Source organism: Poecilia reticulata, chromosome 13, assembly GCF_904066995.2.
Source record: "Poecilia reticulata chromosome 13, P_reticulata-male-v2, whole genome shotgun sequence".
NCBI lineage: Eukaryota > Metazoa > Chordata > Actinopteri > Cyprinodontiformes > Poeciliidae > Poecilia > Poecilia reticulata.
In genome coordinates, this window is record NC_088842.1 from 17,837,536 (window position 1) to 17,856,373 (window position 18,838).

Here is an 18,838-nt window from a genome sequence, read left to right on the forward strand (position 1 = left end):
AGTGCCCAAGTAGTCAAAATGCCAAAAACATTTTGAACAAAATGACAATTTGTCACTTCCTCTGCTCATAATCTTTCTTTTTAATTTTTTGACTGTTTTTCACCATGTTTTCATTTTTAATGTTTTGCACATTTTTGTACAATTGTAAAAATCTCTCTCACCGAGCAATATTACAGGCACAGACAATAAAGACCATATCACAAAAACATTCTAGTCTGGCAGATGGTTAAGTGCACTTTGAACCACAACTTAGCTGCAGCTCCTGCCCTGCAGCAGACATGGCCACTGAGGTAGTCAGGTTCCTTTAGCTCAAGCTGAAAAGTCAGAGAAGCTATAAAGTGTGTGTTTAACAAGCAGGGCTACAGGGGCCTGGACAAACTTTAACAAAAGTCTCCTGATCATAAATCATAAATAATGTGACATTTACCGACACACACAGCTCACACGTATTACACACCGAACGTGAGATCTGATCCATAGCTTAAGTGACGTAATCAGCCGTTATCAAACCGAGGGCCGATCACGTAAACACATTCGGGAGAGACGAACGGGAGATGAGTAATAGAGAGTTGAGTGCTTCCGTCTCACAGAAAAGTGTTAAGACACACACGTCCTCGACACATCGCGTGCACCGAGACGCAAACAGAGTCCTGTGAATGTACAGAACTTCTTTCCAAAACACATACATGTCCTTCAACGGCAGCCGGTCAAACAAACATCTTACAGACACACACATGATCTTGTCCAGACAGCTGTCACATTTCTCTGTCTTTTTTTTTTTTTTAACAGAGCCATTAGTTGTTTTTAAACCTGCATATTTCCTGCTGATTACAGCAAATGGACTTTTCGCAGGGCTGTACATGTGGTTGCTATTTATGAGGAATGGTGAACATGGAGGAGGCAGGAGAGGAGAAAAGGAGAGAGGGGAATAATGAGGTCTTCAATGGAGATGCAGTTATTCCTGCCTATGCATATATATATATATATATATATATATATATATATATATATATATATATATATTTTTTTTTATATGTGTGTGGGTGTGTGTGTGCCTGAAACGCAGGATGCATTAAGTGTGTTGACAGGTTTGTATAAGTTTGCATAAGTATAAAAGAAAGAAAGAAAAGAAAAGACTGAAGGGGCAAAGGGGAAAGATCACAGTGCTTCAGGGGAAGGAGGAGATCAGATCTCTTGTGGTAGTGAAAGTGTGAAAGGTCAAAATGTGTTTGGGTCTGGCTGGTGTTGACGAGAGGGGGCGTAAGTGTATGCTTAAGTGAGCAGGCATCCTAGAAAAAAAAAAAAGGAAAAAAAAAAAGGCTGTTAGCCCCTCTGTCTTCACCAGATCACACTTGGTCACTGTGACAAAGTGACGGCTGGTATTACTATACAAGCAGAATATGAAGGTGCTGAGGCAGGAAGAAAACAAACTGCACAATTCTTGTCTAGACACAAAATAGTACAAAAAAAAATGTCAGAGTAAATGACGTTACAAAAAGCTGAAAAAAGATCAATTACAGTTTCTGCAAAATCATCAATTTTTTTTGTCATAAAGTCGTGTTGTTATTGTTATAATGTACTGAGGAGACTTACATAGGTAGGGTCTTAGTGACTTACACATGAAGGGCTTGACACTGCTGTGAATGTGCTTATGCTGCTTGAGGCCCGAAGACGTTGCAAACGTCTTCCCGCAGTCGGAGCAGGCATGGGCCCGAGCCCCGACGTGCTGAGAGCGAATGTGCCTCTGCAGGTTACTGGGGTCTGTGAACACCTGCTGGGGGGAGCAACCAAAGAGACGCACAGGGGAGTTACTATGTGATTCAGCTCACGTGTGCAGAAAGAGAAAAGGAGTGCGCAGACAATAGGCATTTGTTGAACAGCCCCTTCCATCACTTTACCTTTGAGCAGTTTTCACATTCGTAGTGCTTGCCACTGTCATGCGACATTTGATGTCGGATCAAGTTTGATTTCCAGTTGAAAGCCTTGGGACACTGATCGCACTTGTATTCCCTCTCCTCAGAGTGCGACTGACTGTGGTTCTCCAAACTGCAGCAAGATAAAATGAGAAAACCAACAATCGGGATTTGTCAGATCGCTTGGGGCGCCTTACAAAAGTATCTACCCTCAAACTTTCTCAAATTTTGTCATTATTTTTATTTCAGTCAATCTATCTTCCCATCAAAGCTTTCCTTCCTTACTTTAAGCTGATCTTCTAATGACATTGTTTCAACAATTGCCCTCTTTTTTGTTTACTTCTCTGCTGTAATCTAAAGGTGATGTACTAAACATATCTCTGTGAGACATCCAAGGCTTAAATTCATATCATAACCTTACTCCCCATTAAAGTTCTCCATAACTTTATCACTGATGTGCCTGTTGTATTCCTGGGCCTTGGTGCTATTGTAGCTTACCAACATTGTCAAAAAACCTGCCATATTTAAAAGAGATTTATTTATATGCATGTGGTCTTCATTTCCTTATTGGGTGACTTTTGAAAGCGGTAAATTTTATTTAATGGTATCACTGGAAGAAGAGCTAAACACATGCACACGTCAGACTTTTTAGGTGTTTGAAGAGGACATATTTTATTTCTACAGTAATTCAGGTGGTTGGATGTTTCTGTTCATTGCATACCTCTGGACATCAGGGAAGACCTGGTCACACTCCTTACACTCGTGTAGGCCATGAGACATATGAAGGGGCCGCAAATCTTGAGGTTCTTGAGCTGTCAGGTCAGAGTCCCCTCCTGTGCACAAAAGAAGAACATGAGGACAGACACCCAGAGGCGTAATTATCCGTGAATTTTACAAGAAGATGTACAGACATGCACAAAGCTGAAAACTTACGAGGCATATTGCATAGCTCCTTCACCCCCTGATTCAAACTTTCTAAGATCTCATATCAACATCTTTCTACAAATATTTCCCATAATTCTCTACGTCTAGTTCTATCAGACGTTCACGTTTTATCGTATTTGAGTGGTTTTCTTAAATATCCAACTGATGTTGGGTTACACTCCACTCAGCTGACGTGGGAGTTTGTTTTATTTGCAGTGAAATAAAACCTTGATCACTCCGTCACATTGTAGGAAGAACAGCATAAGAAATCTGAGAGGGTTTGAAACCCTAACATGCCCTGCCTATACTAGAAACATGTTGGCATAATTACACAAATAAATGAAGGTTTGTTCCACAAGGTTATTTGACCCAAAACCTAAAGTGTATGTTTTACCTTAACTGCTCCTTTTTCCACAGAAGAATTGCAATGGAGACTAATTGTGATTTTACAATGAAATACGATTATTTTTCCATACCAGGGTCTCAAGAAACAATGATTTTTGTTAAACATCTATCGCGTGTAGGTTTAGATAAATCTCCGCTTCCTATTCGTCGGACTCATCCTTTCACAGTTTATGCCTCTGTGATCTCAGATTTAGCACCTAACACAGATATCTGTTCGCCCTCTCCAGGCGCTCATCCGTCTCGTCACTCGTCACAGCTCAGCGTTTACAGCAGCGTAAAACAGGCACGCCTGTTTAGAAACAGAAGTCAGACCTGGGTTGAGGAAAGCAGAGGGAGGCATCCCACACGGCTCCTTCTGGTGATCCAGCAACTCGTTGCGGGACTCAAAGTGCTGGTCGCAGTCCTCACAGCGGTACTGCCTCTCCTCTGCGTTGTGAGAAAAAGAGAAGCTTTTGTAATACAAAGTGAGATGTCTAAAAAGATGAGCATTGGAAAAAGTGGAAAAATTGTGTGTATTTGCGCGTTTGATGCGTACCATGAATATCAGGAGCCATTGCGTCGCAGAAATACTCTTCAGCCTTCATGAAAAGTAGTAGTTCCTCGCCAGGAAAAATCTCTCTAGTGACTTTGTAGAAGATCTGTAACACACAATATATATGTTTTAATGATTTAAAAGACATGCTGGTTTTTTTTTGGATTAAGGTAAGATAAACCAGCACTGAAAAAAGCTACTGATGTAACTTGTTCGGTTTTTTTGCAGCTTGTCCTGGTCCATGGAAAAGGATAAGTGACACTCAAAAAACGGGAAAAAATCCTGACTTTAATCTCAAAATCCTGAGATTAAAGTTAAAAGAACAGTCAAAATTCTGAGAGAAAATCAAAACTTCCTTTTTCTTTTCAGCAGCCCTAGTCTTCTTCCGTACTGGTCAAATGTTTGTGGCACAATTTATATTTTTTACACGCTACCACATTTGAGCAGCAGCGAATGTCCCTTAAGGTAGTTCCTGGTGCATAAACACACACATAAACACACAGATTTCCGCACTTGTTTACATGGTTGAAACACCACAAAGCTACCGCAAAGGATTGCCGTACGCACGAAAATACACTCACTCATTAACTTGTAATTAATCATCTTATGAAACATCCATCTTTGGATATATGAATGAAAGCACAAACAACCATCCTACTGAATAAATACACAGCCTCATGACGACGTGCTGCAAAAAATTACCGCGGGCAGGAAGTGGTAAATTACTGTGTGGAGAGAAAGCTCGCTAATTCAACAGCGAGCAAAATAAACAGGCAAACTGCTGAAGAAGAGGTTGAGTTAAATTAAATTCATCAGCTAAGGAAGGATCTCCAAGCAGGGAAGTAAAACCACCTCTGCGTTGCTTTCATTTTAAACCAAGACGTGCTCCACAAATTTCTTCTCCAAAACATGCAATCAATACGGCAGGTGCTGCACAAAGGCCTGCTGAGCAGGTGAGTGTCTATCTAAGCAAAGATGGGGAGGTGGGGGGTGAGGGGCGGTCACATTAAAGAATCAGCTGAGAGACCCTGCGACTGCGGAGCTTCCCATGGACACACAATGGCCTTTCTCTGCAAAACAATCACACATGGGGTTATTTTCAGCACGCTTTGGACGTTAAGCATATCAACTTCCTCTGCTGTGTCAACATGACAATGATGATGGAGGAATTTATTAGAAATGCATTGGGGGACTGACGTGGAGCGGGTGAGAAAATGCTTCTGGGAAGCCGTGGATCACAGGTAGGCGGCTCATGAAGGGAATTCTTGAATAACGCGGCTGCAGCAGCAGAGCCACAGCGGCTCCATGTCAGGTTGCGATAAGTACCTCTATCGAAATAAGGATAATGAGGTATTCTGTAGCACGCAGTGTTGTTGTGTCTGTCATTGTTCTTACGTCTGGCAAATGACATCATACTCAGAATCACATTAAGCAAGTCAGGCTGACCAAAGCAGAGCTTTTTGGTAAGTCGTGGAGTCGTGCGGCATCCAATAAAATAAGACTTTTGGGAACATTAAGATATCGTGGAAAATATTGCCGCAGACTGAAAAAAAAAAAAATGTTTACACACTTGTACAGAACAGGAGAAACTTTAAATATTCAGGAATATCTGGAATATTTTCATTTGGGTGTTCAGAAAAACTTACAGGAGAAGGTTGGTAAAACTAAATAAAAAGCCACGAGATTGCCCCAAGCTGAAAAAATATGAAGGCATTTTTTTGAACTGTATTAAATATTGCTGGACTGTGAGTGCCCAGTTATCTAATAGGCGTTGCAGATGTGGTGGGATCTGAAGATATTGAATGGCTACACTAATCCTTGTTATTTTTAAGACATTCTAGTGAAGTACTATCTAGTTTTTGTCTGATATGAGCACTGGAAAAGGAATATATGCATTTTAACAACTTTATTTACAATTGTATGAAAAGATTACTTATGTCAAGTAGAAGTTAATCAAATAGAGATTGATCATTTGAATATATGTGATGTGTAGTGTGCAAGTATTGGTGTAACTAAAATAGGCTAAGTAATTAGGAATAACACTAGATGGCAGAAAAGGGCTTCAAGTATAGGTGTGGAATATGCATCATCAGGCGTTAGTGAAATAAATGTGGCACCCTGGCTGCATGCAGGCTGGACATGTTTCGTCATTTTGAGAGAACTGACCAACAATGACTGCTTGTCAGACTGATTGAATAACACTGAGTTGCAAAGTCAATGAAGAGGCCTTCTCCAACTTTAAGCAGCATGCTTAAGCAGAAATAAAGAACTGGTGACGGATTGACAGACACTTACTAAATGACACGTAGCCTGAGTGGCTAGCTTTGAAACGTCCAGCAGGAGATTTTTAATTAGTCTGTGCTGCATTCGATCATCTCTAGTATCAAATCTAAAATACTATATCGATCACACTCTTTATTTAAATAAATTAAAAAATAAGCATTCCAGATATTTTTGTTCCCCCATTATTATGACTGTAGATGAACTACAAAACTTACATTTTTGGACTAATTAAACTTGGTAGGGAATACACATGAATTATGTAGGTCCAATATTGGTACCAGATTTCTAAAAATAAGTTGTGATTTAGAAAAAAAAGCTTTGTGAAAAAAAAGAAAAAGAAATTGGCTCTTAGTTTTGCAAAATATCTCAGCTTGTTCCTTCAGGAACCATGGGTATATCATTGCATCATATGAGTCTTGCTTCCCAGAAGAGTGATGACCCTGTCCTAGAAAAAAAAACGATATGCTTTAAAATAATATGTGGATAAAAGAGATAGCCTCCTGCACTGTGTTAGAAATGCTGACCTACGTGGTTAAAGGACATCGGAGGAGTTCCAGGACATTTGAAGAACTCTGGTGAACTATATTGAATGGGGCTGTTTGTTTTGTTTTCAGGATTCGTGTTTTGAAGTCAAATCTTAATACTGAAAAATAATATGGGGGGAACAAGAGAAACATTTTTGCTTTTTCACCAAAAGAATTAAAGGAACTCAAGTGTGAGGGTTCTCGTTCTTTGCCATGTTTACTTCAACTTTATTGTAAACACGCGGGTGCGCATAAATGGAGCGCTTAACATGCTCGAGCGGACAAACAGAACCGAGCTCCAACTGGCCGTCACCTCTGTGAGGTCGCCAAAATATTGATACTACGAAACAATCAAACAGCGGTTCAAGCAGATTTGTTATTCTGTAGAAAGTCCGCTCAGACGCTGATACTGAGGCTGAAGACAGAAGCTGTTGAAAACCAAAAGGAGAGCTAGGTATATAGAAATCACAAAGAATGTCAATAACACTTTTTCAAAGAGGCAAGTTTTTACATTTGGAGTATTGTGTTTAAACAAAAGTAAATTTATCATAATAAACACCCATAAGTGAAGGAAACTCTTTTAACAAATTGCAGGTACAGATGTCCTGCATGCTAAACTTTCCACAAGTAAGAAACTCTGTGGTCTATGAGTCATCTTTGATAAATGAATTACTTTACAAAAAAAAAAAAAAGGGAATCTGCAATAGTTTAAGAACACACAAGTGGGTAAAGCATGGCAATTATGAGCAGGAGGGAAACTCTACTGCTTCCATGAAGATCACCATGGATAAACACAAACAGGTAGCAACTCTGTACGGGTCTGGAGGCACCACCTAGCAAACACCCCCACTTCCCTCACACAACCACACACACACACACAAAGACAATCCCAAAAACACTTTAACAATAGCTTTAAGTAATCACTGACTGCAAAAATCCAGGCTTTCTAAGTCAGAGCAGCGGTAACCTGCTGCCTCAGCTTAAAAGGCAGTGAACACTGAACGTTCTGTAGTTCACAAATTTTTTTTTTTTTTTTTTACAAAATTGTCACATACAATTTAAAGGCTTAAGTGTAACTTATATTTGACCTTGTTCCCTTTAATAGTGCGGAATTTTTTCTGTCATTTTTCTCATGCGCTCATAAAGAGGTGATGTGTTATGATTGGACTACTTGTTACGCTGCCGTTGCTGCGTCTTTCCTGCTGATGTCCTCATATCCACAGGTATGCCATTTGCTAACGCTGTCCAAACTGAATAAACTCACTTTGGGCAGAACTTCATGCAAAAAAGCTTTAAATTAAACACTGCTTAAGAATTAGGAAAAGAGAAAGGAGTGAGAGGGTGGATGAAATAAAACAAGAGCAAAAACATGCAAAAATGCACGTTCAGATTTTGCAGGAGAATCATGTACTCAGACAAAGATAGGCATATCAAGCAATCTTCAGCTGTGTGCAGCTATTGCAAAGAAGGATGACACATTGGAGAAAGGTGGCCATTCACACCAAAAAAAACAAAAAAACAACAGTCACCAACATGTGCGTTTTGCACAGAACTAGGAAATGATGCAGAAGGCGGTGAAGAGAATTTGCACACAATTCCAGCGCATTGACTGAATCTGAAGAAAAGTCAGCGTGACTCCGTTGTTCTCATATTAAGCCTTTAGAGAGTTACTTTCGTATAAAGGGCTCATCAGATTTCAATTCTGTAACAAGAGTTTATTAATGAATAAGCTTCAAACTGTTAACCTCTGTGAGTTACAATCAGCTCCATTGTGTGCACACTGCCACATGCTCCATCCAGAGCCACTTCACTGCACTCAATACTGAGTGACAATCAATGGAGCAGACGAGATTAACTCCCATATCCCTCTGTACTGTCTTATGAAAGGCTCTTCAGGGCCTCGTCGGATGATGTTAATTACACTTTTTAATCAATTTTCCATTTAGTTGAATCAGTAGAGTGAGGAGCGCAGAGAAGGGTTTTTAAGTGCTAATTGCCCCCCTAATTATCCTCACGACAAAACATGAGGGGATCTGTGCTCAGAGAGCTGCCAGCGTGTTGTTTGGGGGCTTTCTGAAGGCTTCGTCTCAAAGTCAGCCAAGAGCTCATGATCAGCGCAAACAGCGGCCACAAAAAATATTAACGGGGTTGTGTGAGTGCTGAAAAATACTTGTGCTGGGAATTAAATGCAAGAAAAGGATTAAATATACCTGTGAAAAAAGTATAACCTCTGGAAAGTTCAGTGTGACTGATAAAATAAGATATGTATCTCTTCCTTTTTTTTATTTCTTCAGCAATTTTCAGTTTTCTTTGAGGATTGACATATTGATTTTGATTATCTTGTCTAATAACAATTTGTTCCTGCCAAATATATCAAATAATTGTTAAATAAGCCATGGTTTCTCCATAGAGTAATACTTTTAAATCCAACAGAGAACTAAGGGGTAATAAAGCAATGTCCATTTATACATCAAAGCATATGTTCCTAATCTCTGTCAGATCTTGTTAAACTTAATTAAAAAAATCTCACAGCTGAGTGATGCGTTTATAGGTGGTGGAAGTTTTTAGTATTGAAAATACTGTAGAGGGAGAAAAAATATTTCTTTTTAAGTATTTGGCCTGTTGCTCACTGATCAGAGCTGACCAACAAAAACTTAATCAATCTTTAATTGACTCAATAGTACAATAGTGCCAATGGTGTCCTTTTTCCTCTTCCAATTTATTATGGAATGATTCTCTTATTTAGAGCTAAACGTGACAAATTAAAGGAGGTGTATACAACAGAACATGTCTCATGCTGTCTATATTTTCTGAGTGTGTTTCTTTATCCAGTTCACTATAGATTATACCTTCTCAGATTATGTAGTATACATAGATAAGCAAACAAGAGGCTGCAATAGTAAGAAGAAGCATAATCTACAATAACTCTTGTGTTCAGGGAGAAAAAAATAGAAGAAAACAGGGTTTGCTTCACTCATTCCTTCCTCTTCCACTCCCCTGTTCTTCTGAGATTACTCATAAACTTTTATAGTAAACAGAACTGGGTCAAAAATGAGAGGATGGAAGCCAGTTTCACTCTCGTGCTGGCAGAGGTGCTTGTAAAGGCCCTGCACAAAATAACGACCAAACACACCTGGAAATTGCTGTCGTTGTAGGACAACGTCCGAACGTAAATCATGCGACAAATCGTTTCTGTCCGACGGCTGAGAAAGAGTCCCTTAAATTTGATCCTGAGGGAAGATTTTCCAATCCATCCGAAGCCCTCAGTAACACTGTGAGGCTCTTCTGCGAAAATCTGGGGGTGGTGTGTGTAATGTGTGGCGTAATCAGCGGTTTCAGGCTGAGTTTGGACTCAGCGCTTTCTCTGTGGCTGTAAAAAAGACCTGCTGGAATCAGGTACTGTGCGGCTTCAACATTTCCAGCTCGGAATGAGGAGCACTGGGAGTCATCGAAACCTCAATGAACAATTCACAGCCCTGCGTACACACACGCACGCACACGCAAGCGCTCCAACTGAGGTTTGGACGCGGGCAAAAGCCCAAACACAGGCAACACACAGGTGTGTGCGCGCACACTCCAGAGACATAATGAAACACTCGACACACTCGCAAAAAAAAAAAAAAAAAAGGGCCCCCATGTGCTTAGAGACACAGGGACAGACACACACCGGCAGAATCTGACAGCAGCTTTACAAGACCACCCCGTTTAGTCTATTCATTTTCCAACGCACAGACGGGCATTGTGGGAGGCTACAGTGTGTTTTTGAAAACACCGGCGTTGGCCGGAAGGCTTAAAGACAGCACATTGTGCAGTGTTGTGACAGAGCGTGATACTTAACAATCACCTCATCATAGCCATGTCCGTGACCTGTGGGAGCCTTACACAGCCACCCAGGCAGAACCGCGACGCTGACAGCGAGTCGCACCTCGCGTCGCGGGGCAGCTCGGGGGAAAAAGCTCCCTCTGCTTGTTTGTCTCTGTCGTTTGCCAGAGTGAGGAGGTAAGCATGCATGAAAGAGCTTCTGCTCCTCTTTATGAGGCCCTCCTGCTGTCTCCCATCACTGAGATGTGTGAAAGATGAGCAGTAGATAAGTTTCTTGGCGGCTGAGCCGTATAGTTTTTGGAAGAAAATTAAACCCAAAGTTCTAAATATGACAACAACAACAAAAAAACCCCAAATCAAACTGAAAAGAATTCGTCAAACAATTTGACACTTAAATCCTGAGCAAAAAATATGTCTTACTCCTCCGTCTCAGCAGATGACACTGCTGGAAAGTTATCTAGATGGACCACCTGTGAGACGATGCTTTCTGTTTGGGTCAAGCGATCGCGCTCTCGACACACGCGTCAGGTGAAGTCTGGGCCAACGTCTTCCTGCTTTGGGAGCCTGCTGGCTGCGAGGATTACTGAGCTGAACGGGCCCTCATGTGTGCAGCACGCACCTCTCTACAGCCAGGTGAACAGCAAAAGGGCTTCGGCATTCCTGGCATACCTAAGAGTTTATATCGCCAGCGTGACCGGGAAGTGTGTGGAACTATCATCCCGGGGGCGGCCGCCTCTGATCGTTCCCTGTGGTCTTTTGTGCAGCAGAAGGCAGCAAACAAATACAGAGGTAAAACATGCAGCGATGATAATAAGAAGAGCTGTGTGTGAGTGTGTGTGTGTGTGTGTGGGGGGGGGTGTGTGTGTGCGTGAGTGCGTGTGTGTGTGTGTCCATGCGTTTGTCTGTTGGGTGAGGACAAAGAGTGCCAGCCGCTCATAAGACTATCTGACTTACATCACAATAACATCATTTGACAGCACACAGCAGGCTGGATGTTGGAAAGTGCAGATACAAAATTATGGCTTTGGAGTTGTTTAAAAAAAAAAAGAGCTGGAATTTAAAAACCCTGATTCATCTTGCCAGGCAGAAGACACATCATCATCATGGGGATTTCAAGAACAAGTCATTCGGTTGAATTTTCTCCCCTTCTCTGGTTTCTTTCACTTTGTTGAGATGGATTTCATGTCACACGGCGCGTCTGAGGACACGTTGCCACATACCTGCTCATCTATCTGGCACGCTCTCAGGTTATGCTGCGTGGCCGCAGGGGCAAACTGGATGTGCTTCAGCCAGCTCCCTGCGTCTGGTTTGCTGGCATCCAGGCAGAACTTTACATGGCCTGACCCATCCAAGATCTGCAGAGAGAAAGAGAAAGAGAGAGAGGGAGAGAGAGATCAGACTTTGATCAGTATCAGACCAGGTTACTGTGTCCAAACACTGCCTAACCGCATACCTCCCACTAAGAAATCCCACTTAAATGTTAGGAGCTGCTTTGTGAGGCAAGGCGCTCACTCACACACACAGACACACACACACACACGCACGCACGCACACACATGCATACTGAGAAATATACACAAAAAGGCTGAACAAAAATACAGTAAATATTATTTTAGGAATTATAAAAGCAGATAGGAAGTAAAAGAATTAAATAAACAAAAAAACTCCACATTTTTTTTATGTTGACTTTAATTGTATTTCCATACTTTAAAGAAAATGTTTTAATATGTTATGTCATGGATTGAAACAACAATAGAAGGGCCGAGATTCAGTAACATAATATAAAAAAATCGAAAAAGTAAAAAAATAAATAAATACATAGGAGATGCTGGTTACAAAAAAAAAAGATTAAAAAAATTATTTCAAAATCAAAACGAATTAAACAAAAAAGTAACAAAAAAAACGAAATACAACAAAAACCTCATCAAAACACTACAGAAAATACACAAATATTTATTTTAATATCTATTTTATTTTAACTTGAAACCAACCTCAAGTTATTTCTAATACTGATGCTTAACGAATTTCATTTAAATAAATGCATTTACAGAACAGCACTTATTGATTTCACAACAAAAGCGAAAGTTGTTAAAAGAATAAAAATCTTAATATAAATGACACCCAAAATCCTGTTCTGCTCTGGTTAAGTGGTGCACAAAACGATTTATTAATATCACACACACAAAAAAAACTATCTTAAACAAATCACTATTTTGCAACATGAAATGTTATAACGTTGCTTTTGAAATGCTGCTGGTTTCGGCAGTGCGGTTGTAAACTTTTGCAGGGAAGCAAATCAATTGCAGGAAGCCGCCGAGTGATAAGAGTTATGAAGACAAGCCGATTGTTAGGATGCAAAACAGAATCTCTTCCAGGGTCACAAATCTGCCTCGGTGCCTTTGTGTTAGCCTTCGACTGAATAAATATTTTGCTTATAAAAAAAAAAAAAAAAAAGCCAGAATCGGGAATCAAGAGTAGATCCTGCGCGTTTTAAATGTAGCCACAACACTTGAAGTTTTAAATAATCAACGAGCAAATAAACCGTGGTTTAATTTAAATAATCAATGTGCAGAAAAAAATAATATTTTATTTGAGGAAAATTATCAATCACCTTACCGTCCAAACTCGTGTTACAGCCTCTTGGGTGATTAAAACTCCGAAAAAGTAAAAAAAAAAAAAAAAAAAAAATTGTTTTAAAAAAAACCAAACACAAAAAGTTTGATTTACGTATAGCTATATATTTTTTTAAAAATAAACTAGAACGTGTTGTTGCTGCGGTCGCTTCGCCAGCTTTGTGGCATCGCGGTGTGTCTCAGTGCCTCTTCAGCTCCACGAGCTCCGGGAGTCTCCGCCGGCGCGCTCTCGGTCGCCGCGCCGCTCGCGCTTGGCTGAGGAGTAAATCCAGACGGCGCTGCTCTCCTCTCACTGTCCTACAGACATCGTGGGACGGAACTAAAACCCATCCGGCGCATCAGTCCGCTGCCAACTTTTCACTGTGTCTGCTCGGCGCGCTTCTGCTCGACTCGTCCTCTCCTTCTCTTGTCACCCCTCCTGTCCTGACGCGCCCAGGTGTCCTTCAGTAAGCCATTCAACTTTTCATTTTTCTCTTCCTCCTCACCCCCACACCCACCCACCCCCCCTCCACCTCTTCCCCTCTCTCTTCCTCAGACAGCTCGGGATGTGTCGTCTGTGTGACAGCAGGGGGAGATTTCGGCGGGCGGACAATTTGCGCGATGTTTCTGATTCCGCTCAGATAAAGAGGGATCCCGCGCCTCAGTCTCCATCCTTTTCCCCCACGAGAGTCAAATCGGTTCGCGGGGGTCTGTCTGTGCAACCCCCCCTACCCCCCTGCCCCCCGCTCTCGTGTGCCTCCCCACCACCACAACCATCGGAAGAGACTCGGCTCCGCAGTAAATTTTAAAGTGACAGGGGCCCGGGGTTGGAAAGGGTGAGCGGGGTCAGGGAGAGGTCACGATGGGGGCTTATGAGAGGGATGAACTCCACGCACACACAGACAGTCAGCCACACTTTAATGATTTAGCATCCACGTGTTCCCCAACTTTTCTCTCTCTTTTTTTTTTCTTGGAGAATTTGATGTTGTTATGCGCCTCAAATTTGAACCTAAACGACTTGTTTATCCCAATCATAAGTGTAAAATTAGTGACAGTGCACAACATAGTTCTCTCATAGTTGCCCTCTCTGGTCTGTGCATATTTTAGGAACGATGTACTTTCATAAGAATCCATTAGTAGAAACCTGAGCATCACGTGGTAATTTTGGTTTGTTTTAAATGCAAAATATTACATGAAGTTGCAAGCTTTTTTTCCCTTTTTGTTTCGTTTTCTTGTCATGCTTATAAAAAAAAAAAAAAAACAAAGCTATGAATCCACCAGCAAGGAGAAACACAAAAGTTCCTTTGGTTTTATTTAACACACATCTCAGTTTAGCAAAGACAAAGTATTTGGTTGACCACGTGACGCCATTTCCCTTAAATGGTCAGGCTGAGTGTCGCTGGCTGGCATAGGGCTCACAAACAACATACAAAACAAACTGCAACAACAAAAATATTAATAACATGAATATTAACTTTGTCAAAACCTGTCAAATCTGTAGCTGTGTCTTTACTGTCTGTTTCACCATGAAAAAATATGTGCATCATCACAGTTAATGATGCCCTTATAGAATATATCTATATATGCTGATGATTTTGTCTTACTATGTCCAACATAAAAAAATATATATAATATTTAATTATCTTTCTATGTTGACTACAAAACATGCTTGTTCTGATTTAACAATTTAACATGGAAATCAAACAAGCACTGTTTCTTTCTTTTCTTTTTTTTTTCCAGAACTGCTGGTTTGGTGATCACTCACCAAAACATCTCTTCTTCTCTTCTTAGCCATGTTCATAAACAGGCTGGAGGCGGTCATATCGCCCCCATCTTGTCCCCCATTTTTCATGCCACTGTTGATTTTTGCCTCCCCTATTAGCCCTAACTGATTCTACCACTACTTCTTCTTCTTCTTTTAGTAGGAAGGATGCATACATATTAGAACAATGAGGTAAAAAATAGGAGGACTATATTTCAAAGCCGATTCTTTTTGTGTCAGGGGAGCAATTTAACAACCACAGACTTAAGTGTTCCTGTTAAAGACCTCCAGGAAACTCCATATGGACCATTAGAACCCACTTTTTTTTTTTTTTTGGGAGACATTGACCTAATCACCTGCTTTTTTTGTTCTTGGCAGTTTATTTTCCCCTTCATTCTCTTTCACAGCATAGCACGAAACAACAACAACAAAAAAAAGTTAATGAACTCTTTCAAATAATCAAATCTCCCCGCTTGAAAGAAAACACTTGGAGAAATGTCTGAACCGAACTATGATTAAAAACTGCTTTGTTCTTGGTTTTGTCTCATCAAGATAAGACATGCAAATGCTACTTTGCAGAGAGTCCTTGCATAACGTCGTCAATTCTTTTTTTTAAAGCAGGAACTCGATTCAACAGCATTGTGAGACAATAATAATAATAATATTAACAATAATAATAATAAAACAACATCCTCCTTGTCAGTGAGTTTATTAAGGAGCCCATAAAGCAGGAGAGAGTCTGATGAGAGCAGATGATGATGGATAACTCCTCACTCTGTGACATTGACCTTCCATCCCAGATAATGCCCATTGTTTCTCCCCCCACACCCTCTCTCTCTCTCTTTTTTTTTTTTTTGTAAAGCACAGAGCAAAAACGTGGAGTAAGGACAGGAAAAAAATCATGTGTAAATAAGGCAGGGGCCCCGCCACTGATTCCCATCATGTCGCGCTCCTTGAGAACCGCCAGAGAGACCCCCGGTCCGCCCGGTCATTGATTTCCTGCCTCTGCTCGACTTGTCCATTGTTGGAAGCCTTTTTAATTTAGCCATAAATTGGGAAAGCTCAAGTCGAATGAGCTGTTCTATTTTCTTCCTGTCAGGATGAGGGATTTGTTTTATGATGCATTGTGTATTAAATACAAGTAATCTGGGAAAGTGATTGCTCCGGCGGCCTCTCGGTCTGATCGAGGATCTCTGATAGGGGAGAGCGGTGTGAGGGGGCGTTCCACTTTTCTTTTTTTTTTTCCTTAAAAAGGGAGGAAATGTTTGAGGATAAAGTAGAGTCTGTGGCATCGCAGAGGGCAAAGAGGGGCAACCTGTGGGAGAGTTCCGCTTCTTTGCCCTGTCAGGAGATGGCGTGGTTAACTAAAGTGCAACTCTAAGACGCCACTGCGCTGCATGTGAACTTCTGAAGATGACAATGTGATGCAGGACATTTTTATGGCTTCGAATTTGTTGCTGCTTTGAAGCAATCGTTGCATTCAGTCGTCACAGCCACAGAAGACAAGCTCAATCAGAAACATGTTTTTTACATATATATTAATGCTTGCTGCATTGGCCAGACAGTAACCTTTTATGTGACATGAGACCAGTCGCTTCCACACTGTAAAAACGAATTTCAGGCCGTGTTCAATTTTAAACGTAAAAATTATTAAAATATGAATGTGAAACAAGAGCATTTTATTCTTGCAAGAATCATTTAAATATCCTACAACTACCAATTATTTATTAAATCAAAGAGGCTTTCTCAACATGCATCATTTTCATTACATAAATCAGTTACTAGAAAGGGTAAATATCCATTAAAGACACAGACACCCCTAACCCTGGGGTACGTTTAGCAAAACGATCAGCAGATCTTAGCTGTGATTGGGACATTTTATGCCTCAGCAGCAAACAAATTCATTATTTTAATTTATATTTTTAAAGATGAACCACAAACGAGACAATTTCACAGGGGAAATAGTTCAGTTGCTTGTTAGTTTGGAGACTGACCACAATACTCCTCTGCGTCTTCAATGTGCAAATATCACTCAGTTAGTTCCTACTAACTCAGTGTGTTTGTCACTGGTGGTTCTGAGGTTTAAGGTCTTAAATGTACAGGATGTCATTTCTGTGACATTTCTCTTCTCAATGCAAACTGCGCGGACGGTTTCCCTCATTTGTTTCAAATGTTTTCTCTTCATTGGCACTGTTTTGCAATGTATATCCCTTAATTTGCACAAGCCACATATGAAATAGACGATGGAAACTGTGAAAATATAAACTGAATAACAAAGGGAGTAATAGCTTAATTTCCTGGTGGTATTTTTTTGTGTGTGGCAAAAGCAACCAGTGTCTAATTAGCACCTGGTTTGTCCCTCAACAGTATTTTGGGTCTTGTTAATTTCAAATAGTTTTGAGTAAACTCACCCCACAGGCAAAACCATCAAACACAACAGATACATTGAATATATATTTTTTTTCTGTCTGTAGCTGTACTGTTTTTTTTTTGTTTTTTTTCAGCTGCCATATCTCAGTTTGTAGTCCACTCTAACAAGCAGCTCTCTGATTTCCAATAAGAAATTTACACTTTCTTCCTTGTAAGAGCAGAACATCCGCAACAAGGCGTCAAATTGTTAGATGGGACATGAAAGATCCAGCTGTACGTCGTGCTGGAACGTTTAATCACCCGAACGTGACGCAGTAAAGCTGCAGGAGAAAAAAAAAAAAACCGATGGGGGTAAATTTAAAACTCTTGTTCATTTAATGAGGCGGGAGACCGATTTGCAGTGGCACCGCTCTGATTCCCGATTCAGATTTGCCATAAACGCTCCTATACGTTCTGAAGTGCTCAGATGAAACGGATCTGGGTTTTATCTGAGCTACGCCATGCCTTTGTCACCACGATTGTGACGCGCTGAACTGTTCAGGGCGGAAAAGCTGTTTATCAACGAATTATACAAAGAAAACGCACGCAGGCTTCAGGGTGCGTTAGTTCCGACTGTATCAGGGCGCGCAGCATTTCATACTTATTTAGGAGGATTCTTTTGCAGCATGCTGCACTGGGATGAAAAAGTGCTGTGAAATCCTCTAAATGGGGTTGAACATCTCAGATGCTTATTTTGCTTGCGGCTTTAGTTGTTTATTTTAGGCGCTCGGTCACGCAAAAAAAAAAAATAAATAAAAAATAAAAAATCATACATGGGTGCCGAGCATTTTTTATGATCAAATAGTTTCATATTCTTTGCTTGATCTGAGGTTCTGCCTTACATGGGGCCTGTTTTTATTTTTAACTCTTTGGAAAGCTTTAAGGCAATAATCGTCTGGTGCGCGAAAATGGTTTGGGTGAAGTGGGATGAAACGGGCTGGACATGGCAGACGGGAGGGGGTGATGGAGAGGCCGTGGGGAGGAGAGAGAGAGAGAGAGAGAGGGGGGGGGGGGGGTCCCCGCGTGGGTTGAAAACTGACTCCGGCACAGTAAGGCTGCTGCAGGGCCTGTGCCGCTGCAGCCGAGGGGCCACATGGAAAACACTGGTGAAGGCCTGCGCGGTGCATTCCTGCACATCCTCCAGGAGAGCGAAAACGAAAGAGAGAAAGAAAGAGAGAAAGAAAGAAAGAAAGAAAGAAAGAAAGAGAGAAAGAAAGAGAGAAAGAAAGAAAGAGAAAGAAAGAAAGAAAGAGAGAAAGAAAGAGAGAAAGAAAGAAAGAAAATATCGCAGCCAAATCCACATGAAATACGTCCACCATTCACAGTCAGACCTCCTATTGACAGAGACTAAAAGCTGCATTAAGTCTCCATCATGAGTCTGTATAGACGCTCTCCCTCCACCCACTTCCCCGCGCGTTTTATTTTGCTTAGATGTGGGGCGGCTCAATCAAGTGGTGGGAACGTATTCAAAGCGCAAAGCGAACGGTTTGCACAACACTCTGCAACTTATTCTTTAATTAGCACATCCATCAGCCGCTAGGCGCTCACAATGCGTTAAGTGTGCAACTTTGAGGTCCCTATATTAAAGGATAAGACCGGGTGTCCGCATATCCCCAATTAGCATTAAAACACAGCAGCGGAAATGAAAGGAG

General features: G+C 41.0%; 1 protein-coding gene across 13 annotated transcripts in view; it reads right to left on the reverse strand.

Annotated features, from left to right (window-relative positions):
• The window catches only part of mecom (MDS1 and EVI1 complex locus), a 161,512-nt gene that overhangs the window by 16,547 nt on the left and 126,127 nt on the right, over positions 1-18,838 (reverse strand). For 4 of the 13 annotated variants that reach the window (XM_008425365.3, XM_008425359.3, XM_008425364.3 and 1 more), the window contains exons 3-8: positions 11,624-11,758; positions 3,778-3,880; positions 3,555-3,668; positions 2,635-2,746; positions 1,899-2,046; positions 1,618-1,774 (exon numbers count right to left, since the gene is read on the reverse strand). In XM_008425365.3, the coding sequence (XP_008423587.2) occupies positions 1,618-1,774; positions 1,899-2,046; positions 2,635-2,746; positions 3,555-3,668; positions 3,778-3,880; positions 11,624-11,758 (769 nt within the window). Of the gene's footprint in view, positions 1-1,593; positions 1,775-1,898; positions 2,047-2,634; positions 2,747-3,554; positions 3,669-3,777; positions 3,881-11,623; positions 11,759-13,019; positions 13,537-18,838 lie in introns of those variants that run through there. The other 9 variants (XM_081614955.1, XM_017308039.2, XM_008425362.3 and 6 more) reach the window with 4 other exon arrangements.